Raw genomic sequence first — 25308 nt, forward strand, 5'->3', positions numbered from 1 at the left:
TAGCCCAGACAACAGGTTACAGGACATTTATTGCTGTTCAGTCTGTCTCCTTGGCAAAATTTAGATCAGTCATCAGGCACAAATTTGCATCTGCTGCATAAGCTTTTCTAGAACTAAGTAAGTCTTGGCAGAGGTTACCTCCCCCTCCTTTGGGACATATACCTTTGTTGCATACTTTTATGTAGCAGCAGAGTCGTTAGGATGGTGCATTATTCAACAGCAGCTGAAGAGGCCACAGCAGACTGGATTCTAGGCTTTCCATTTGAAGGACACCAAGCCAACCTCTCCTGTCTCACAGTCCTGGCACACTCCGAGGAGAACGCTTCCATCAGCAGGTAGTTGCATGTAAAGCATCTCTTACCTCCAATTTGGGAATTTGCCAGTCATTGCTGATGACTGGAAGACTTGGAGGACAGAAAGAATAAGGAAGCTTTGATTTCCTAGGCCTTCTTATGCTTTTTTCATTGAACAATAATTAGACAGCTTACATACATAGTACTGAGTGCAGGGACAAAGGACCTTTAGGCAGGGGCCCTTATCACTCATTTATTTGGATGCTATGAAAAGTAATTAATCCATTTCAAGGCCAGGCTGGACGGGAGTTTGAGCAAGCTGGTCTAGTGGAAGGTGTCCCTGCCCTTAGCAGAGGGTTTGGAACTAGATGATGTTAGAGGTCCCTTCCAAGCCAAACCATTCTGTGGTTCTATTTGAAGCACATAGAAAAGAAATCAGTCAATGGAACGGAATAACCCTAAAGGTCTTGTTCTGAATTTGGCAAATTGGCACATTTTAAAAACCTGATCTGAGACACTGCTGCTCTGCCTATACCATTTAGTAAAATGGTCCCAAGGAACAAACCTGGACACCAGGCTGCTCCTCACCTGGGCCAGCGTGCCAGGGGGCAGTTTAGGACCACAAGAGCAAGAGCCATCCAAAGCAGCATTCCCACGCTGCTCGGGGATAGCATTGGAAGGCAGAGGGATGCAGTGGTCTCAGCAGTCCTTTTTCATTTCACAGTATAGTTGCAATATACGGTAAGGAACATTAAAAAGGAACCAAAGGAGGAAATTATGAATTCTACTCTAATGCTACAGTTCATACCAAATAATTTGGAATTTTTAAACCTTGGAAGTAGCAGTGTTATAATTTTATAAATGATTAAATTAAAATAAGCTTAAAAGGTTTTGGGTTTCTTAGGAACATAGATATATCTTATGCTAACAACAATACGGTATTTACTGAAAAGTTGTGCCTATAACATGCTCATTCAGCTCCTTTTCTGTCACAACGTAAGAAATAAAGCATATGTTACCAGGTAATGCACTTTATCCCTTTGGCAACTACTGCTGTATTTTCTCTTTATCTGAGTGAAATTTACTCCTAAACAGAACTATTTAATTTTTAAAATGCTATTACTTCCAAATTGTGATAAAAGATTAAAGCTACTCAGGATAAGCTTGAAAGGCATGGATGCTGTGGATTTCTTTTGTTTAAAAGAAGTAATTTCTGAAGTATTAAAAAAAAAAAAAAAAAAAAAAAAAAACCCAAAAAACCACAACAATTCTGTGCCAGTAAGAAAAAGAGGAAATTAGGGAACTGACTAGTAACCTTGGCTGGAGCAAGAGAGGGGAAACTCAGATTACTGGTATTGAAAGTTTGATCACAAAAAAACAGTGGCAGCTAAAACATGTCTTTGAACTTGCTTTTTTTTTTCTCCAACAGCAACTAAGAAAAGGTGGAGATTTTTTATAAGAAATCCAATTTCCTCTTCAAACAAATACATGTTAAAAAAACTTACAATGCTTTTAAAAGCTTATTCATTACAGCACAGAAATACAGTCTGATTTTAATGTGTACCTAAAGATTTACCCAGAATAGCCACCATAGCTGCTATCTTTAGACAATGATCAAGATTAAAAAAATCAGGGTATGGAGAAAAGGTATTGTTTAATGAAAGACATACCCATTTTTCTCAAGGCACAAGAGACCTTGGCACTGACAATTCTTATGTCAAATGCCTAGTCCAAATGCCTTATTTCAGAATGCTACAGCTCTGCAGACAAGCCCACAACTACACTTGATTTACTGACTGATTATCTTCTGTTTCCTTTTAAAGATAAAGAATGTGTTTAAAGCCGAGTTTGAGAATGTGATCACTTCTTGGAAGGTTCTCTTCCCTCTCTGAACAATGTGAGACTCTCTCAAAGTTATTTTTATGGCATAATAATTTCCTATTTCCCCCTGTGCATTAGTACTTTCACTCACCATTTTTTTTTTCAAAGAAGCACTGTCCTAATGCAAACACACCAGTTAATCATTAGAGATTAAAAATTAAATAGGTCAAAAGCCTCAGTCCTGTCTTCAGAAAAACAGGACAAAATACTGTCTCCACAAAATAGCTTAAAAAATAGCATAGGGAAAGGAAGGTGGAGGTGCAGTGTGTGAAGAGGCTGGAAATAGTACTTAATACTTCACAGATTTTGGGGACAGTGTTGTTTCATCTTATTAGCCAAGTCATCAAGGTCCTGCTTTTGGACAAAAACAAGTGTCACTGATTTTCTAAGCAGAACAGCTGCAAGATTACTCAAAACACAGCAGGAAACATGTACCATATCTTAACAGAATCCAGTCCCAGTCACTTAACTGCACAGCTTCCAGAGAGAACATAGCCAATTTCTGTATGCGACTACGTGTTTATAAACAGCACACATGATTTTCCTCCCCAAAATCTGGGAACAAAATCACAGTGTCTTGCCTTTCAATCTGTCCTAACTTCAGTTAATATATAACATTAGATTAGCAGATCTACTCTATAAATTTGTTTTTTTCCCCAGTTAGCATCTCCAGTGGTACCTATCTCATGCTTTGAGATGTAAAAAGATCAATATATTGGTATGAAATTTAATTTTATTTGCTAGACTCAAATTGTCAAGGTAGATCTGTGTGCTGATGGGGTCTGCATTTCCAGGGTCATCCTTCAGCAGATACTACTGGAATTGGCAGACTGTAGTAATAATAATAATACAATCTTGATATTAAAATAACATAATAATGTCATCCCTTCAGTGCAAGTACTGAGAAAAAAAAGAACACTAGCAAAAAGTATTCAGTAAGTCAACACTTTTGAAACTAGGTTCAATAGCCACAAAATTAGTTTTTTAAACATCTAGATAAGAGCATTACCTCTGAAATTACGTTAATTTCAGCAAGCCTGAAAATGTTAGCCTTAAAGGACAGTGAATACTAGGCAATACTTAGCTTACAATAAAACAAACACCACCGCTTCCCTCAAAATCCAGAACAAAGTACAGTGTCCAAAGGAACCCTTTAGACATATATATATATAACTCAATAACTCAATTTTCGGAAAGCATATGGTACTCTATTGAAACCTCAAAAATCACTTAGGATGTGCTGGATAGATTACAGTGCAGAGCAGGAGGTCCAAAGACACAAGGACTGTGTAAAAATTCTGTAGCTTAAAGAAAACAGTGAATATTATAGGGCTCAAGATAAAATTGGAATAAAGGAAAAGCAGTAATTTATCTATACCTGTAGTGCCACAGGAACCATTGTGAGGCCTTGTTTTATTTGACAGCTTCATTACTCCCCGAGAGGCTGCAATGTGGGCAACTTTGAGGACACTGAGATACTTCAACATAAATTAGTGAGGCTAAAATGCAGCCAGAAAACTGTAAAATCAAACTCAATACAAGAAAAAACAAGCTACTGCTATGGAAAAGACTGAGAGAAATATTATGGAACAGATTCTGGAATATATTCAGTGGGATGGAAATACCCCAAAGGCATCATATTTGTAAAGGATCTAAGAATAACAAGCAAGCAGAAACTACAAATAGATTTGTAAGAGTACCAACAAAAAGACTAATTTAGATTTGAGTTGCATACTTGGAAGCACTGTATCCTGGAGCAGGAAGGTAATGGTTTGTCTGTACGCAGCTGTAGGCAGACTGTGCAACACTTCATTTGTGAACAGCCAACAGAGTCCTTCAAGCGTCTTGGTGGACCAAACATCAATACTCCCAAGTAATTAGTTCTGCCCTACAAATGGAGGTCATATGGTTGCCTGGACATAAAACATAAATTCTCCATCCACACTCTTTACAACCAAGTCTGGAAATCACCAATGAATTCTAGGCATATGACAAGAAAGATCTATGCAAATTGGATGGAATTCACATAAAAATAACAGAAATTCTTTGGGAGCTAGAAAGAATCAAAAGGAAATGTTACAAGCCTAAACAAGTGTTGCTTTACTTAGGTTAAGCTAAGCAAGTAAAAAGTTTAAAATGCTTTTTTCTTAACATTCAGTTTGATCAGGAAAATCATTTCAAAGGAACAAATCCCAAGGAAAAATAATTATTTTGAAGTGATAAAAAGTTATATATACATACTTATTTAGGAACTTAGAGAAAGCCTATATTGAGTTCTAAACTAGAGGTAATTGTCCTGATAGAAAAAAATATAGCAGGCATCTGAAATAATATATATTGTATAATGTACACATTCATATATGACAGGGACCAATACCAACAGAGATGGACAAAATATTTAATGGAGCTCTGCCATCTCTAAGCTAATCTTAAAACATTTTAAGTTTACTCTTATAGCAACACTCCTCTTTCCTTTTGGATAACAGATGGCTGTTTGTGATCTACATATTGCGCTGAGGCTTTTCACTTTGTCTGATGCATGAATGAGGAATGCCTCCCATAAGTCAGACTACATGGCAGAAAAAAACTTAGCATCTAAAATTAAATGGCTTTCACTCCTTACCATCCAGCCCCATTTCTGTGATTCATTCACAGAAACACATTTCCCATTTTAAAACAACAAAAATTCAAATAATAACCACATACCCATGTGTATTTGGCTACACAAGTTATAGAAGAATGATAGGGCTTTTGGCAGTTACAGTACTTGAAAATTTTCCATTATGACATCTTTCTAATTACTTATTATTTGAACCATTTGGGCTAACTCTCTTCACACCAGACATATTTCTCAATGGAGACTTTCAACTGAATGCTTCAGCTATTCATCAGAACTAGAATATGAAAAATTATGTTTCACTTGCCTGTTTAAAAGCAGTTCTTACAATCATCTACCTGAGCTACATTGTGTGGAATAGAAATTTCAGAGTATGGAGGGATTGGCAGCTCTCTTATAAAAATAAACCTATTACTTTGATTTTTTTTAAAAAAAGCTATTCAAATGCTCAACCACTTTTCTTTGTATATTCCACTACTTGCCAATAACTCTGTTGAACATACCGTTTCCCAAAATAGTATTAATGTTCAAATGTTATATGTCATTAAACACTGTTTTCTCTTTTGAGTCCATTCCCAAATTTTAGTCATTAGTACAAAGCAATAGACAGCAGGTTTTTAAATTACGCTGGTTCAGCAATGCCAACAACTCTAGCACCATTCCTCAATTATCTAAGACTTAATAAGTTCATTTTAATCAAATTTCATCTATGAAATTCTCACTGTTATACATACAGTCTCTAAATGTCACTTACTGCTATACTGTTAACTGCTCCCCAACAATGTGTGTTTTTGTTATACTAAACTGAATTCCTTATGCAATCATATAATTATTTTACTCTTGATAATAGGTCACTTTCCAAGCATGGAGGGGAACCTCAATCACTTCTTGACATGTAGAATTCTGCCAGCAAAGAGCAGATCAGGAGTCTCATCTTTACAATTAAGTGTTTACTGGCCCTTTTCTTACATGATGCATGTGTTGCACTTTCTCAATTTTTTAAAATAGTGGCATAGTTCTACATTAGTTCTACATAGTTCTACATGTTACACATGTAATTCTTTATTAATTTTTACATTTCAGTTTTTATCATTTTCTTGAATTCAGTGGCAGGCTTTTTCTGATACAAGGCAACAGCAAGACCTGAAAATGTTGGAAAAAAACCCATTATTTTCAAAAAAACAACAACAAAGGGTAATTTTCAGTCAAAACTGTTAGAAACATAAGTTGCTAAATGCAAATACAACCCAGGAAACAAAAATGGTCAAAGGTAGTTTGCATTTTCGTATAAAGATTATGTATGTGAGTTTGTACAGACAACTCATTTACAGAAAGGAACATATACATAATGTCATGATGCATGTTGTAAAAGAGTTGCCTTTTATACTACTAGTATACTACTGTCAAGATTTTCTGAAACAGAAAGCTGTACCACCTCCATGTTATACAATCTATTTTGTACAATGATGATGCAAACTCATTTATCCTAATGGCTAAATTGTTTGCACTGATTAGAGGAACCACTATTGAAATGTTCAGGGATCTGCATGCAATCCTTCTAGAATTCTGATAATCAGGTGCAGTCATGTGCAATAACCAGCAAACATCATATAACCCTTTCCATAATCTCATTAATCTCTGTATTAAAATTTGCTAAAATGCTCTGCCCTGTTGCTTTCACTGAGAGAAGAAATCCATTCTTCCACTGGGTTGAAACCTTCTGTCATGGGAAGTTAATTTCCAGTTTATGTCTAATCATTCTACATTTACAGCGTTCTTTGGCTTAAATATTTTTTCTTCTTCCTTAACTCCAAAGTTATGGATCTTATTTGATATGCTGCTCTCCTTCAAACTTAAGGTTATTAGCAACTTTTATTTATATGCTAACTAGGACTGCACTAAAGACATTAAATGGGCAGACTCTACCGGGAGCCAACTTCCGGTTTTATAGTCCTTCTCTCAAAACAATCCATCAGAACTTCCCATCAGCAATTCTTTACATTATGCATCCTCCTTCATTTCTCATTTGACACTATACTGAATCTTTATAGGAAGCACAGATTAAATCTGATTATGGTGGTGCTTGGATGACAGCTGGACTAGCTGATTGTGAAGGTCTCTTCCAGCCTTGATGATTTTGTGAAATTGACTTAATTTTGTCAAAAAATTGGTTTTTTAAAAAAATATACAGTTATTCCAATAAAATCTAACATTACTACACCAGAGATATATCTCTTTTTTTTTTTTACTTCTACACCTTTGCATACCCTGTGTTATAATTTGTCTCCGATGTCCCATCCAATGCCCATGGGCTCTCCTTCAAGCACATTTGTTACTTTCCAATCACATGGCACTGTTCTTGCCCTGATAGGTTTATTAAGAGTCTTTGCTAAAAGACTGCCTTGATACTTCTAATGTTTTCATAATTGAGACCTAGTTTAGTTTTCCCATCAGGTTTCTAGTGACAAGACACTGCTGTTGTAATGCCATTGACTAAATGTGTGACTGCACTACACTTCAGAGCCTACTGCCTAGCCTGTAGCTAGTAATTGAGAATTCAAACAAACAAACAAACAAACAAATAAATACACCTCATTAATTAGGATCTTAAGCATTATTTCCAAAACACTGTTACCCCTACAAATTAATTCAGCCGCCTAAGAGCCACTTTGAGGCAGTTTGGTATCCACAAGTTGCTCAATTCCTTGCCGTTCACACGCTGTCCTTAGATTTTTATCTGATAACATCCAGAGAGTAATTGACTTTCAGCTGGTCTGATGGGCATGCATGTTATTGCTTCACATTCTGCCTTTAGTGGGCTTAACCTCCTGGAGTATAAGCAAGGCTTGTCAGAACTCTCATGTGGACTTCTTGCACTGGGTGTGTATGGAGCCTTACAGTCTAACACAAGACTATGGATTCTCACACGTAACAAAGCAAGTACAGGTTTGGCAGTCCAGAACTATACAGTACCAGGTACTTCAGTGTGAAGATTCAGACCTTCTTCATTTCACTTAGTCTGTGGGGCACACTGGGAAATAAATTTCCTGTGTAATGCAGACAGTCTGACTGTCTAGGTTGGGATACCAACTGGATGGACCACATATCACTCCTTGTCCATGTGTCCAGGTTTTCTCCCTGCAGACACTGTGTTTGTGTCATCTGAAAAAACAGCACCTGAGAATATGTGAGCCACACTCAGCTGTCATTCTGAAATAATAGTTTGGATAAATCCAGGGCATCCCCAGACTGAGAGAGCACTCCAAGATTTCAGATCGTACACATCAGAAATACTGAACATCCTTGAAATCAATAGGAACTCAAACATGGACAACTAAGTGGGTTTTGAAGGTAAGATGTACTGCTGGAAATTTTACCTTTGTGTCATAATCTAAACTTTTATCATCAAATTTTGTTGCACTCTGCTACTATAATTAGATCTTTGAAAAATGTGGCTTTTCCCTTGGCCTCCATCATGTTTAGTCACTAGATGATTCTGTGTCTGCTTATATTTGCATTTATAGTTTTTTGTGAACTGCAGATATCATTTTGTGACCAGGTTTTTTTAAGTAGCTACATAATAAGCATTAAAGAATAATAAAAACTGACATGCATTTTGTTTAAAAAAAAGGGCAAACCTTTATTGATTTTACTCTGTGGAGAAATTTAACTTAAAAGACAGTCATCAGTTATGCAGATAAGTAATACTATTAATACTCAAATTTTGATTGTACAGCTGTTTAGCTGTGCATGATTAGGACCAGTTATATATTCAAGAGTGATTATTTTCATGCAAATACTTGGCTGGCTAATGGGGAGAACAGCTGCTGCTTAGCAACTGGAAGAACAGAGAAAGGGGGTGACTTGCTTTATAACAGAAAACTGGATGAAACCTTATATAGAGAGAACATAGAGTGTTTGGAGGTACCAGGGAAAATGGGTGGTAGTGCTCTCCAACCAGGATGTTTCTTCTTACAATTACTGACACCCTAGGACAGCAGCATTTTCAGGTAGTAAAGTGTAAACTAGAAGAAAATTTATTTATCGTACATGCATCCACTCATGTGCATGAACAACAAATAGAACAACTGCTAAAGACAAACACTGACACACAAATTGAAACGTAGGAAATCCAGAAACACGCTTTGTGTCTGTCATCTATTGAAAGGGTTAAACTGAATTTCAGGCTTCAGCAACTTAAACTACCACAAGCCAAGCTTTCTGGAAGAAGTGCTCTCTTTCTTCCTGCTGCTCAATCTCAGCCCCTGCACTGCCTCCTCCGCTGTGCAAGCACAGGCTTTCACACCCCTACGTAATGAGGCAGATCACGGACCTGATCTAGGCTAAAACTAACCCAGCTTTTTTAGTGGGATTGCTTTTACCTGGCTCCGTTTCTGAGTCAGGCTCCTTGTGCAGCTATTCAAATGCTTGCACTGACATGAGGAGGGCAGGGGACCTCCTGTGACAGTGCTGACTCAAACCTTTACTGAAAATAGTCTTACCTTGGTGCGACCCTGCAGACGAACCTACTGACTTGACTGCAAGACAAAACTGAAAGCAGAAGTGAGCTGTAGGAAATTAAGGTAAACTGAAAAGGCACTGCTCAGAAAGCATGCAAGTTCCACAAAAGTGTCTGCATGGCTTTAAGACTACCACTTGGATTAAGCTATTTACATCAAAAAGGAAAGTCACTTTAATTTTTTTTTCTGAGAGTAACATTCAACACTTTCAGAAATCAAATTAGCACCTCATTTGAACAAGAAACTGGCTGTAGGTTAGGTATTAACTGTTCTTGTTTTTTCTGATTCAAAGTATGGGACTCCCTGATTTAATAAACAACATAAAAAAATTGTCATTTTAAATAGAAGACTCTGAATTACATGCTTTAGCAAATCCTGCTTTATGCTTCTAAGAAGTTAGTTATTTCAGCTTTCTACACTGTTCTACTGTGGGCAACTACTTTCTCTTCAGCAGGACTCCCAGAGAGGAACTTGTGCTACATCTCGCACACCACACTCATTTAGGAGAAACCAGAATCCACCAGTGGCTCAAATGTCTTGGTTTATTCACCAACCTAGCTGATGTTCTCCTGCCTATGCAGATGACAACAGAATACAGCAGTGGACTGGTATCTCCTAGCACAGAACAGGACTGCTGATGTATCTTCAGCTCATGCAGGCAACAGACCACATCTGCCAGTGTTCAAAGACATTAAACTGTCAGTGAAATACACAGTGGTGGGAAGACACAATGCTCAGCAAGTTAAGAAGATCATGTGAACAGAAAGAAAACAGAGCACAGAATGGAGTAACACAAGAACTGTTATTGTCCCTACCAAAGTTCTATGGAAAACTAAGGAAACGGATTAGTAAAGGAGCAGTACAAAATGTATTCAAATAACAATAGTTAAGAGATGCTGTTTGTTAATAAGCCCCACCAGTAAACTCCTAGTGATTTATTAGCCTTTGTGAAATCTAAGTATTCATAAAAGTATTTTTGCAGTTCCAAAGGTTTTCCAAATATTAGCTTTGCAAATGTAAACAACTGTCAAAAATTAAAGCTTTAGCTCAGTTATTCTTTAGTTACAATGAAAATAGTTTGGATTTCAAACCAATTTTGACCACTTTTGTGACGTAAGATTTCTTGATGACAAGGTAGTTGGATTTTTTTTTCTGTTCACATAAAAATGAGTTTAAGGAGGAAAACAGATGTGAGCTAGAGAAAATAAACAGCCTACAAAGAAAGAGTAGGAAACCAGTTACCCTTGAGTAGACAGGCAAGCTTCCTGTTCATTACAATGAAAAAATGAAGGGTAGCAACTGCCTGACCTGTCTTTTGTTCAAATCTAAACCCGAAACACATGTAACCAAAATGCGAAACATGTGTTCTACATATTGGACGTTTGTCAGGTTTTATGGATTCGTACATTTGTCTCGTATCATCCAGTCCTGCACGCACATGTATCAGCATCGCTCGCAGTGCGTGTGAGTATTTGGCCTTTTAACCGGCTCATCTCCCACACTGCCAACTCTTTGGATATTTGCTGTTTTGGGGTTTTTCCTCCCGAATCCGCAGCTCTCAGACAAAGAGACTGCAACACGAATCTTAAACCTAAACTCAAGGTTTTTTCAGCACCTCAGCCTAAAGTCAAGCCTGTTTCACGGTTTTCAATAAAAGCCTGCACGAGAGCGCTGCAAACCGCAAACTAAGCTCCCCTAAAGGGCGGAGGAGGAGGCAGACAGGCAGGGGCAGTAGGAGCAGGGGGACGCGGCCGCCGCGGTGCCGAGCCGCCCGCAGGGGCGCTGGGACGCGACCCCGCCCCCGCCGCTCCGCCGCAGCGCGCCCGGCCCGGCCCCGCCCCGCCCCTCCCGCGCGCTCGGCCCCGCCGCCAATCCCCGCCGTCCCTCCGCAGCCCCGGCCCCGCCCCCCCGGCCGCGCGCGCGGACCGTCACAGCCCGAGGGCGCGCGGGCGCTGGTGGGAGCGCGGCCGCTCCACCCTCTCTTCCGTGTCCCGTCTCCTTCCTCGCCCCCATCTTCTTAGGGTTTTTCTTTTTTTTGGCTGGCCCCTGCGGCGTGCGGAGACTCACCTCCCCGCCATCCAAAATGGCGGTCGACCCAGCTTAACCCCGTCGTGTCCCGGCAGCGCTGCTTCTCCCGCCTCATCCGCGGCTCGGGATTCCGCAGCCTCACCCCCAGCCCGCGCGGCCGATCGCCGAATCACCGAGGCCGCCCCTCTCTCCTTCCCTACCTCCTCCCTCGCCACCAGGAGAAGCGATAGGAAGATTTCCCCCCACCGTCCCACGCGGGCTCGCGCCCCGCCTGCCGAGCCCACCCGAAAGATTGGGTGGGGGGTAACGCGTATGAGTGTCGGGGAGTGAGGGATACCTCCTCTGCACATTGTGCCCCTTTCCCCCAACACATGGCCCATCCACCCCCCCCGCCCCGTTCCCCCAATGGTTGCATCCGTGACGACATCATCATGGCAACAGCAGCTGCAGCCCGGGGCCGGGGTGCCCCCGTCGCCGCCGGGGCGTCCGCGGGGACCGAGCCCGCGCTGTCCCTCAGGGGCGCGCGGCCGCACCGGCTGTAGGAGCGCGCGCGGGGCGCGCCGCCGCGCACGCGCCCAGAGCGGCAGCATCAGGCGGCGGCGGCGGGGGGGGGGAGCGGAGACACAGACAAGGCGCGTGCCGGGCTGTCCGCGCTCCCGCGGAGCGTGCGCGCGCTCCGGCGGGCGGGCGAGGAGCGGTAGGCGCTGGCAGTCTTGCGCGCGCGCGCGCTCGCTGCGGCGGCAGCGGCGGGCGGGGGGAGCCGTGCGGGCTCCGCGCTCGCTCCGCGCTCGCTCGGTGCTGTGCTGGTGCCTCGGCGGCGGCGAACAAACATGTTCTCAGTGCGGATCGTGACTGCCGACTACTACATGGGCAGCCCGCTGCCCGGCCTGGACCCCTGCCAGTCCCGCTTCCGAGAGGCCCCGGCCAAGCGGGTGCCCGTCGTGAGAGTCTTCGGCGCCACCCCTGCAGGTAAGGGATGACCCCCGCCGCCGCCACCGACGGACGGGTGGGGACGTCCCCCCGCTGCGACGCCGGGGGTCGTGCTGGCGCCAGCCCCGCCGTCGCCCACCCCGCGGCGGAGGCAGCGGCAGCTCCCGCTCTTTGTGGCTGGGTCGCGCCCCCCCCCTCCGCGCCCGGCGCCGCCGCTGCGGCGCGTCTCACCTGCCAGCGGCGGCCGCGGGGACGGCAGGGCAGCGGCGAGGAGCGGGGACCTGCCCCGGGTGTCGCGCCGCGCCCGCGCGGGGGCTGCGGGGCCGCCGGGGCTTTGTGCGGGGCTGCCCCGGGAGAGCGGCGCAGCTGTGCAAACACCGGGGCCGGCCCGTGCCGCCCTCGCTCCCGGTGCCCACCGCCGCTCTCCTGCCCTTCCCGGGAGCTGTTGCTGCGGGAGGGCGAGCGGACAAGGGGGAAGCCGCTGAGCGCGGGCACAAGTGAGACTTGTGCGGCACTTCGGAAGTGGGGGCTCGTGTCGCGGTGCGGATCGCGCACGGCCGGAGGCACCGGTGCTGCACTGCAGAGAGGAGCGTCCTGAGCGCCGGCCACATGTTGCCCCCCGAGACTCCCGAATGTCACATGCTACTTCTACACTGCCTCTTCGCTGTGTGGCCTTGTGCTTACAGCCGTCCCACGTCTCAAATGTGTTTCTGACCAATACAAACAAATACACTCTCAGAACAAATTTCTAACAAATATAATACTTAAGAAAATTAATTTAATATGTATTGTAGTTTGCTCATACGGTAAATATTAAGTTGGAAAAAAACCCTGTTTTTTGAGCTATTAGACGTACTAAGCATCATTGCTTGTGATTTCTTTACACTTATGCTGTGTAATGCTGACCTTGGGAATTAAGGTATTTCTGCATGTTTTATTGACTGGCATATTGAAAATTATATATTGATACATACATTAAATCTTAGGCAAGAGAAAAAACACGTAATAAAAGAGCACAGCAGAGGTGTCTTTCCCTTCAACCAGTTATTATAGTAGAGCAGATATTTTTGTTGTATTTTTTTGTTGGCTTGTTTTTTTTTTTTTAAATTCAGAATTAACTGTCTTCTCTGTTTAAGCACAGAGGAGTGTGACATATTAAAGCTGTTGTGCTCTGATGCAGCTACAGCTCCAAATTATTAAGTGAATGAGTGGGATTAATAGATACAATATTGAAATAGTGGGACCTATTTTATTGTAGCTCTAATTCTGCATACAAAGGAGATATTATGTAATAATATTTATGTAATGGCACGAGTAGCTATTTCATTATTAAAAAATGTAGAGCCTGAGGTTGTTGGCAGGTAGCAGGATTTTTGTGCATATGTGTGGTTAACTCATTAAGGCTTATTTTCTTTTAAGAAAAATGTTTAGGCTATGCCATATCATGAATGTGGCATCATAAAGTAAACAGTAAAGTAGTTTAGTTGTCCAGCTATTAGGAATACAGTAGGAAATCTCTGGCTTTCCCAACCATAAACTAATGTCAGTTTGCATAATAGAAGTGTTTCTAATTTGTCTTCCTTAGAGAAGACAATTCACTGGAGTCTGCAAAGGCAGTGTGACTTGTCTATCCTATTTATTTCCTTTTTAAACTTTTAAATCTTTTTTAAATGTTCTGTACCTTTAGTAATGTTTGCTGATAGGCTTCATGAGCTTCTTACTGCATCTCTGCATTTTTTTTTTCTTTTAAAAAAGGCAGGCAAATGTAATTCTCTCTTTTCAGAGGTGTTGGACCTAAGCAGTCATTGTTAGAAGTACTCTGACTGTGATTCTCAGGTTATTTCTTGAGAGCTGAAGTTTAAAATTAAGTATAATCATTTATATCTACACCGACATTTTCTTTGAGGAAAAAGGAATAGAAAAAACAACTTCTAGCATACTGTCTAAGACAATGGGATGTCCTTATTGTTTGGCTTACAGGCAGCGTGATGCTTATCTTCACTTGAGTTGGTCTGGGTGGGAATAACCCTTTCTTACTGGGTTTAATGTGTGTGCCTTGCCTCCAGGAAAGGTGCTCAGTTGCCTTGTTGCCTCCATGGTAGCAACCCATTATCGCTGTATAGGCTGCTCCACCTCCGGCATGATTAACTTTGCAGAATCTTACTGTGTTTATAGCTGTGTGCCCAAGCTGTGCAGCTAATTGGGAGTCAGGTTCAGAACAGACTTCAAATTTCACCTGCTGAGTGAAGGGAGTTTGATTGGTATGTGGCAGTGGCTTATGCAGATGTTCAGAAAGTCAAACGTCTAGCAGTGCTGTATCCTTGTGTCCACCAGCAGCTATGGACAGTGGTCCTGAAGGCACCCACCTGGTGCTTTCTGCCCCATCTTGTGGAGGTACTGCATTCAGTGAGGTGTGTGAATGACAGGGATTGCCAGTGTTCTTACCTTAGAAGGCTTTTATGTAATCCAGTACCCAGCAATTAATTTGTAAAGGTTTACTGCTACAATCTATAAAATGAAAGCGGCTTGTGGTTGGGGGAGATAAAACCCAGACTTTTAATTACAAGTAATGGAAGGATCACATCCTATAACGGACTGTGTTGGCAGTAACATTTGACAATTTCTTCGTGTCTTTTGAGGAAGAAATCTTGTTGTATTTGGCAAGGCTATGCAAATTCTGTCTTGATGTCCTACATCTTTGCATAAGAGCTTGAAAGACAAGGAATCAAAATTCTGTTTAAGCCCAAAGACCTGCCTATTATATTCTGTTATTTTGTGAAGAGTAAAGTTCTGATTACAGTAGCAAAAGGTGAAGTGAGCTGGTTGAGCCATTTCATTCAATTTTAGCTGTTTGCTGCTTTAAGCAGACTGGCATGTCTGTTGACATAGTGACGTGGACAAAAGTATAATTTCAGAAATGCTGCAACACTGCCATGGTGGTAATACAATGAAAGCAGTGTTGAATTAATGCTTTATTGTATAAGAGCATAGATACTATCTGATGCACCAGTATTTGTATCTGTAAGAGAGTCTCATAATATTGCTGCTTATACTTAAGAACAATAGGTTTTAATTCACTAGATAATGCTTAAGTATGAAACCAAGTCACATTCTATTCTTAGGCAGTATTGTCTGCTAACTAGTACTTTTGTAAATGCTTTTTGTAAAAACAGAAAAAAACTTAGAAAAATTGCAAGGCCTGTTGTTCAGTGTGAAATCATAATGAAAATTTATTTTTCTGTTAATGTATTGTTGTTAGTTGAATTGTCAGTTCTTGAATTGTCATTCCTGTTGCTAATCTGAATCTTATTAAGATTTTTGCAACCACATAAGTACCTGAATTTATGGCTTCAAAACAGATATATTTAAGGTAAGAGATATCTATAATCGTAAAAGTCATGTATGTTAATAGTTTTGTTTGGGAATAGGTTGTTCCACAGGTCTTAATCATGGAATATGCTGGGTTGGAAGGGACCCATCAGGATCATCGAGTCCAACTCCTGGTCCTGCACAGGACACTCCAAGAGTCACATGAGGTGCCCGATAGTATTGTCCAAATTCTTCTTGAACTCTCTCAGACTTGGTGCTGTAACCACTTCCCTGGGGAGCCTGTGCCAGTGCCAGGTAAACCTTTTTCCTGATACCAAACCTAGACCTCCCCCAATGCAACTTCGTGCCATTTCCTCAAGTCCTGTCACTGGTCACAAGAGTGAAGAGATCTGTACCTGCACCTCCTTCATGAGGGAGTTGTAAGACTACAATGAGGTCTCCCCTCAGTCTCCTCCAGGCTGAACAGACCAAGTGACCTCAGCTGTTCCTCATATGGCTTCCCCTCAGGGCCCTTCACCATCCCTGTGGTGCTCCCTTGGATGCTCTCTAATAGCTTAATGACTCTTGTTCAAGCTGCCATTGACCTGGACCCCCAGGTCCCTTTCTGGAATGCTGCTCCCCAGCCTCTTGTTCCCTGATCTATACACAAAACCAGGGCTCCCCCATCCCTCGTGCAGAATCCAGCACTTGACCTTGTTAAACCTCATATGGTTGGTGGTTGCCCATCTCACTAATTTGTCAAGGTGTCTCTGCAGAGCCTCTCTGCCCTTGAGGGAGTCAGCAGCTCCTCCCAATTAAATGTCACTGCAAACATACTTAGTCTTCCTTCGAGTCCTGTGTCCAAGTCGTTTCTGAAGGTGTTGAAGAGAACTGGGCTGCAGATGGAGCCCTATGGAACCCCACTAGTGATCGGATGCCATGTCCATATTATTTTTATTCCTCTGAAAAAGTATGTGGAATTTAATTCTCTGTTTGCTAATCAAGCTTTGTAAGTCACCCTAAGCCTCATTCCAAACTTCTGTTACATTTAGGTGACCTCAGAAGGCGATTGCTATCCCATGTTGCTTCCATTTATCTGGTATTGTGAAGATTTGTCTGATATGAGATCTCTTATGGTGTATGGGGTGTATTGGTTCCTACTAGCTCTTGGCTATTTCAAGCTCTTGTAGTCTGTCCTCAAGATTTCACTGACCATTTCAGAACATCTGCGTGAATGCTCAGTTGCATGTTTCTGTCAGGTGCTTATTCAGCTGCAGAAAGAACCAAGCTGTAACTCCCTTCATAAAGAAATCAGGGAGACTAGATGTCATTTTAGGAGAGACATTAATTAGCAAGCTGAGGTTGCTAAATTATCACTTCACTTAACAAGACTTGAGCACAAGTAGCTGAGGACACTACTCATAAACCACGTAGGAGATATCTGTTGGTGTGTAATAATGAGTATTGTCAAACAGTTGAAATATTAGCAAAAAAAATATTGGGGATGTGGATGTGATTTGAGGCTGATGTGTGATAAATTTCACAAAAATAGGTGCACATTTTAAAATTGCTTTTGAAGGGTGTTAGGTTGAGAAATGTGCGTTCAATTGACAGGATGGCCTTTGGAGAAGGCAGATTAGGAATTTACCTAGGAAAAAGCGATGTGTAATTTGAGAGGTAATATAACTGCTGTCCTCAACTGCCACTTTATGTATTTGTCTTGTTTGGAGGGGTTTTGTATTTTACGTTATGCAATCACTGATCCAAGAAGGAATCTTACTCAGGGCAGCACAAAAACTCAGCCAAAGGAAAGTATGTTTTTAAGTTACTCTTGCGTGCTTTTGATTGCAAGTTTTTCTGAGGCTAAATGTAATATAGAGTAAGGGCTTGCAGTCAGCAAAATCTGAATGTATTTCAGGTAGACATCTCAGTTTGGTGCCTTCACTTCTTGGTTTTCTGAGACCAGAAGAGAGGGGGGAAGAAAAGCAGAGGCAAAAGCTCCAGCTAAAATCTGGCTCCCTTCCAGCAGCAGTAGCTCTGGTATGACTCAGTGAAGGGGCCTGCTTATCTTCTTTCTTCTGTTCTTCCCCCTCCCCTTTCCCCCTTCACTGACCGGGCTAGGCTGTATATCTGATCCTATCCAGTGTCTGTCTTTCTGTCCTCTGTTACTGTTCATTTGAGAAGGACTGAACTTATTGCAGGATCTTGCTGCTTTCTACACTCAGCTCATGGTGAACTTTTCCTCTCCCCAATTTCCCTACCATTTCAGACACTGTCCCCCACAGTGGTCATTTCCCTGTAGCTTCCTTAGTTCAGTGTTCACAGCTGAGCATTGTTCCAGTTGCTGCTACTTCCCATATTCCATTTCTCAGAAGTGGGTACTACTTCTTGGTAACACTCTTCCAGTTTCTTCTGTGAGAGGATGCAGAAGAGGATACAGCCATTGTGGTGAGGCTTGTGCCTTTGCTTTACCTTTTCACACCCTTTCCCAAAATATACCAGTGTACAACTCTTGATAAGAGGTTATTCTGTGAGCTACAGCATGGCCTAAAAGATTTTTGTGTCGTACAGTGTAGCTTCATTTCCATCATAACATTTCTGCATCTTGTACTGACAGCTTTCTTCTCATACTTCCAAAGAATTGCCTCATGTATTAAAAGGACGTATTTTCCAAATTGTCAGGTTTTGGTGGGGGTTTGGTGGTGGTGTGTTTGGTTGGGTTTTTTTAAGAACCTTCTGGATTTTTGTTGTTGTTATTTTGGGGTTTTTGTTTTGGTTTTTTGTGTTTTTTTTAGAGGCATTTGTTACATACTTTGTGTAGATTGCCAGCTGAGTTGTTTGAGCAATGAGAGGCTGCCTGAATAAACTGAGATTCTGCTCCACTGGCATGAAACTTGTTAAGTAGCCAATTTCATACTTGTATATATGCAACTTGCTAAAATTCTGTTTCTTAAATAAACTTTAAAATACTGTGACAAAATTGATGTTCTAAATAGAATCCGGTTACTAGGTTCATAACCAATATTGTGTTTGCTATTGTAGAGTACCTTCTGGTCAAGTCACTGAATATATTTGTGCTGTTGTAATTCAGTCAAAAAACCACATACATACGTGACCCTACATGCTTAAAACTCAATCAGCTGCAGACTTTAAAATGTCCATAAAGTAGCTGCATCTGTATTGAATCTGGGATTGGTTTTTATGATTAGTGTCCCTGGAAGTAGACCAGGAGCTTATCTATCTCAACTACAATTTCCAGTTCTGTTACATACTTCTTAAGGGTGCTTTTTGGCTGCTTGTTGAAATATATTCTTTTGCAGTGTGTAAAATGAACCTCCTCAAAATAGCACACTGGTCTGAAAATAGTTGTCTCTCTTATTTTTACCAGAGAAGCACATGCATATCACAACGGAGGTTGGCAGGATGAGATGATGTGTAAACACTCAGTGAGAAACAGCTCCTGATTAGTAATTTTTGCAGTCTGAGTAGACAAGATAAATCTCTGAAAGAAGGAAACAGGTGTGGTAATACCATGCTATCAATTTCTTCTCAGTCTCTCATATTCAGAGTTCCAGTATTGATCATTTAATAATACTCTCTTCTACTAACTGTTGCCATTACCTTGGTTTTGTCCTTCACCCTTAGTTGACTTGCTTGACCTCTGTGTGCAGTGGACCTCTGAGAAGCATGATGATGACAGTGAACATATAACCATTTGGAAAGAGGCAGTATGAAGACTCATACTAAAAGATTTATAGTCAATGCCCTGTCTCACAAATGAAGCGGGTGAAATTTTTTATAATCAGACAGAGTCACTGAGGATTCATTCTCATGTTACCGGAGACCTCCTCATCAAAATCTCAGGACAATTGGCAGTCGAAAATTTTTTTTCTTCTTTAATTACACTTTAAAGAGACTCTCTATCTCCAGCTATTGCAAAGCCAGTACCTCAGCCTCCTGACCTGTCATCACTGGATGTTGAGGTGACAGCTGATGAACTTGCTTCTTTGCCTTTTCCTCTCTGTCTGCCATGTCATAGATACTGTCCCTGTATGTTACAATTGTGTGCATTTTTTGTGTGTATGTCTCCTCTATATCACATTTATTCTGTGGGAAAAATTGTATCACTATATTGAATTATCTCACATTTCAGGAACATGTTCTTGACAGACAGCAAGGTATACCTATGTAAAGAAAAGGATGAGTTTACTTAGGGTCCCACATCAAGTAAGTAGCAGAACTGATAATACAGTGAAGAAGCTGCTGTCTACAAGCAGTGTTATTTCTGGGCTACTACACTGCCCAGTAATAAAATAATGTGAACAGTAAAATAACATTCTTTCAATGTTGACCAAAGTTATCGTTGTGGTAACAATTATAATGTTAAGCCATAGCCTTGATTAGCAGGGTCCAGGGATTGATTGCAAAGATCTGCTGTGAAATCTATATAGTTCCACTTAATTGCACTGTTATTCACAATACCTATATGTATTCCAGTGAAACCAACAATTCTGAAGAATGCAGTGGAATAATCAAGTATGTGAGCTTGCAGACAGGCAGTATTTTTCTGCCAGTGATACAGTTAAGACTGAGAATAGAGCCCAAAATATACAAGAATCTAAACAAATACCAGAAAAGTTTATACCACATATAGGGGCTGTCCAAAATGTCACTTCTTGCATAGTCTTCATTCATGCATGTTTGTTAAGGTTCTTTTCTTTCAAGAGCTGCTTTTTATTACTGAGAAGTTATAAGGTGTGCACAAGTTTGTGTGTTTTTTGGCAGGGCATTTAAATAAAACTTCACACTTGCTGGCTGGGCTGAGCCATATGGCTTATTAGGGAACCATTTGATGTCTGAATGTTCCAGCTTTCCTGTGATCAGTATGCAGACAGCCATTTCAGATAACTTCTTCCCCGACTCATATATTTGCAGTCTGTCATGTTTACTGCATGTTTATGAGTTCATGTTGTGTTACCTTGGTGTATATGTGCATGCCTTCTCTGGTTTCAGGTTGGGGAGTCATCATCCTTGGAGGCACTTAAAAGTTCTGGGGATATGGTCCTGGGCAGCCAGCTGTCAGTGGCCCTGTTTGGGCAGGGAGTTTGGTCCAGGTGACCTCCAGAGTCCACTTCTAATCTCAGCATTCTGTGATTACTGAGATTACTCTTGTCAGCAGTGAGTATCCAGGTGCTTTGCACAGCCTGTTTGTGTGTCCAGGTAAGCACAGTTGCATCCAAACGATGTGGAAAGGTTGCCAGGTAGCTGTCTTGAAGTTGATTACCCTACAGCTGTGAAAGTTACTGGAAGGTTTTGGTGTTGTTAGTGAAAACTGATTTAGATTTGGAAAGAAGAAGAAAAAAGAGAATACTCAGTACAGAGATCATTGCTTAGCTGTGTTTGTCCCTTAGTGACATGTTCTTTTCCTAAAAGAGAAGAAGTAAGAGCAGCCTTGCTTATTTACACTCATGTTGTGCTTCTGTGCTGTTTGCTGACTAAACTAGTGTTTACTACAGAAAAGCTGTATGTCCTATTTTAGGTGCAATATCAACATGTGGTACTCAGTGTGAATATTGAAAGGACTGTGGAATGTTGCACCTAATCCATAATACCTGACATTACACCTCAGGGGAGGTTTACAATAAAAGTTTTCCAAGTTTCGTATAATGAGATGTATAATGAGTCTTTTGAAAGTTTTGTGTTTGAAACTACTTAGGTGGGTTTCTGCATAGTATAGATCTTATTAAGCAGTAAGAATTGGAAACTGATTCAGCCCTTGTGTTGGCAGGTACTGCCTTCAGATCAATAGTGAACAAATTCTTATTGCTGCCACCCTTATTACACATAATATCCAGATGAAGAGGCTGTTTTCTGGAGTTCTTGATATAGAAACTTTTGTATTTTCTTCTGAAAAGTTACATATTTAAGCTAGCTAAAATATTACAAAATACTTTAATTGCAGATGAATCATTCTTTATGTTCTCGTATGTCTTCGTCCATTGACCATTAACCAAATGGATTTGTGGCATTCACATTTTTAAGCAGTGAAACCTATTCTGCTGCCTGTAGGAAATCAGAAGAGATTACAGGCAGATTCTTATGCTGAGGTAAAATAAATCTATGGTATCAAATATTTTAATTTTTGAGCTGTTTGAATTAGCTTTTTGGAACTGATACTTAGCCATCTTTACTGTTAGACCTAAATAGTAGCAATAAAAAGAACCCGGTTCTGCTGTGGGTTATCTGTTTATGTATTTCTTACAGTAGAAGTGTGTTTTCACCCTCAGATTAATGTTCATGTCGGAAGGGACATCCCTAGAGATTGTCTAGTTAGTCCAAGTACCATGCACAGAGCAGGGCTATCTAGACAAGCTCCAAGGATGAAAACGCCACAATCTATGTAACTTCCAGTGTTTGACCACACACAACAAACCAAACCAAAGAAAGAAAGAAAACCACCAGACTTTTAAGTTTCTTGTGTTTCAGTTTGTGCTCATTGCCTCTTGTCCATTCATTGGGCACTGCTGAGGAGTCAGACTCACTCTTCTTTAGTACTTCCTATCCGGTATTTATACACATCGATAAGATCCTTCCCACCTTCTCTTCCTGAGGCTACAAAATCCTGGCTTACTCAGCCTTCCTTTGCATGTCCAGTGTTCCCAGCCCTTAATTATCTTCATGGCCCGACTCCACTATCCATGTTTAGTGCTGGAAAACCCAGACCTGAAGCTAGCATCCAGGATGCATCTCACCAGTACTGAGTAGAGAAGCATCATGCCCCTCGATCTGCTGGTGTTATTCTTCCTAATGGTGCTCAGGAGACTCTTGGCCTTTGTGGCTGCTCATTTATGTTCAGGACCCGTGGGTCTTTTCCATCAGAGCTGCTTTCCAGTCAGTCTGCGTCCAGCCCCTAGTGATGTATGGAGTTACTTCTCCCCAGGTTAAGACTTTTCATTTCTCCTTGTGGGGCTCCATGAAGTTCTTCTACCCATTTCTTCTGTCTGTTACGAATGTCAACACAACCCTCTGTTGTAGAAGGCACTCCTCCAGATTTTATCATCTGCAAACTTGCTGAGGTGCACCTGTTCAATGTCCAGCTCCTTAGTGAAGATGTTAAACAATCTTGGCCTGAGTTTTGACTTCTAAAGTACACTGCACATGACTGGCCTCTGTGGTCCATTATTACAAGACTGCTTCTCCACACCTAAGTTTCGTTTCTTTCCTTGCTGCATAACAGCCAGATCTGTTTTAGAGATGTCCAGTGTGTGTCTTGTTACCCCTTCCTTTTTTTTTAACATGCCATCCTCTGAGGTGAAAGTATAAACACTTCATCTCAATTCTGATTACAGCAAGGTTTGTTTTGTAACATTTATAAAGCTTCTATGTAGATATTTTGGGTATGTTATGACTGTGTAAAAGTAATAAATCTTGGATCTGGATTTTCTGGATTTTCTGTTTTTTCTATGGTATGTTTTAGCTGACGGAAAACATGAGAACTATGTAAAACAACTGAATATAAGTCATCATGTGACTAAAAAGGTGTTCTGTATTGGAAATACAGTTTTAAATTGTCCCATGTTTTTTTACTTCAGAAGAACAGCGTATGTTGTACATTTATGCCATGGTAATTCAGGTCATTCTTTGTTTCAGTTTTTTATGTTTTTTTGGGTTGTGTTTTTTTGGTGGTGGTGGTTTTTTTGATGTACAGTTCTTGAGGAATTGTGAATTGGCATGGGTATTTGTAAACCTGCAATTCCCATGCAGAGATTAATTTAGTATCTTTACAGTATAGATTCCTGGTTTGAGTCTGATGCATTAAAAACCCCCAAAAAACCCACAACAAGAAAAGCTAAAAAAAGAAAAACAAACCACAAAAAACCCCATCAGCAACCCCCCCACTTTCAGATAGATGAGAAGAACAGAATAAAATACTGCTAAGCATTTACTGATTGTGCCAGCATGTCAGGTTTTGGTGAATTTGTGTTCTTGTGCCAGTGGCTGGAAACCTAATCAAGGAAATAATAGTCATTTTAACCACTGCTATATTAAAGATGAAAGATTTAGGAATCAAAACCAGTTGTTTTAGGCAGTGTGCAGATAATAGTAGGGTAGTCCTCACTCCAAAAAAGTTATGTTCTATATAAATGGAGCGTTAAAAGGTGTAGAAAGAGTGATATGTTATGAAAACAGATGGCATGGCAATATTGTTAGTCATTATTTTGAAGAGGAATTTTGTAGGAGGGATTTCCTGAATGGAAAAACAGGGGAAGGGTAGGATGTGTTGAAAGGAAGACTGGGCTCAGAAAGGAGTATGTAGAGCATGTGAGGTGAGCTGGGGGGTGGGGGAGGTTGGAGGAAGGAGAGTGATGAGAGCCAGGACTGTGAAAATACTGATGTTGGAGTTGAAATAACAGGGACCAGTTATCTAAGGCTGCTCCCTTTTGGTTTTGCTTGCTGTGGCTCATGGAGATGACTCATCCCCTGAAATTTCTTATCTCTGGGCTTGTGGCTGGAAGTGAGGTTGTTGCATGAGGTTTATTGCTCTGTGCAGTGGGAGAGGAGAGGAGAGAAAAACAAGGTCCCCCTGACCAAGAACTGTCCAAGAAGTGTAGCACATAGTGAAGAACTACAATATTCTCATCAACACTGTACAGTTTGTGAACACCTTTTATATTGCCTACTTTCATGACAATTTGTATTATTTTTAGGTTAAGGGATGTGAAAATGTAAATAAAACAAATAAATATCTGGTGTTCATCTTCCCAGTGTATCAGTAGAAATAAGTTAAAACCAGCCAGACTTCAAGCCAGACTCAGCCATGATGGGTGCACAAGAAAATGCATCTCTTGCTGGCAAAGAAAGATAAGTGGGCCTGCATAATGTTAGGTGCATATGTGGCAGATTTCAAAAACAGAGCAAAACCCAAATGCTGTGAAAAACAACACACTTCTTCAACCTGATCATCTTCTTCAGTGCCAGTGGGCTTCTTGTAGCCTGTTTGTTTGTTACATTACTCAGTTACTTCCATAAAAATCTTAATTATGTTATGTAAGCTTGATTTATTGTAAGAAAACCATAGCGATACCTTGTTCTTTCCAGGTTAGTCTTTGGCTTTTTCAGAATATTGTTCTCTTATGGAAACCACTAGAAATGCAGTGTTTTAAGTTTATTAATAATTTGGCTTCTGTACCCATCTGACTCAGAGTAAGCCATTTAATTACAGCTAATGTTTCAATTCTAGTTTTTAAAGGATGAGTGACTACATTTTTTACTTGTAGAACCCTAATGACCAGGGATTTGGTATTTTGACAGCAGAACATGTAATGGTGAGAGGCTGAAGCTTATGCAGTTGGCAATAAAGTTGTGGAGATAAAATGGTGGTGGAAAAATAACAGTAGATCAGAGTGGAGTTGGCCAGAGAAAGTTGAGTAAGAAACTGATTTAGGAGAAAACCTGGTGACTTAAAATCTTAAGTCATTGTAGTGCTTTTATTGTCTGAAGATACATAATTTGTTATACAAGGGTCAGGAGAAGCACATGCATTTTTCGTAACAGAGTAGTACAAAACTTGTCTGTTTTTACAGCTGCTTTGCAGCAGCCTTCAGTTGAAACTTAAAACCTGATCATACAGTTGAATCTCTACATCAGATAAGTTGATGAGTTTCCAGTCCAGTGGTTTGCATTTTCTTTTTTCTATATTTAGTTAATGATTTAAAATGCTTTATGGTGT

General features: G+C 41.0%; 1 protein-coding gene across 1 annotated transcript in view; it reads left to right on the forward strand.

Moving 5' to 3' along the window:
* Positions 1 to 12068: 12068 nt before the first annotated feature.
* The window catches only part of REV3L (REV3 like, DNA directed polymerase zeta catalytic subunit), a 118493-nt gene continuing 105253 nt past the window's right edge, over positions 12069 to 25308 (forward strand). Inside the window, exon 1 of the mRNA XM_069010975.1 lies at positions 12069 to 12308. Coding sequence (XP_068867076.1) covers positions 12170 to 12308 — 139 coding nt within the window. The 5' untranslated portion in view covers positions 12069 to 12169. The remainder of the gene's footprint in view (positions 12309 to 25308) is intronic.

Source organism: Aphelocoma coerulescens, chromosome 3 (assembly GCF_041296385.1).
Source record: "Aphelocoma coerulescens isolate FSJ_1873_10779 chromosome 3, UR_Acoe_1.0, whole genome shotgun sequence".
NCBI classification, from domain to species: domain Eukaryota; kingdom Metazoa; phylum Chordata; class Aves; order Passeriformes; family Corvidae; genus Aphelocoma; species Aphelocoma coerulescens.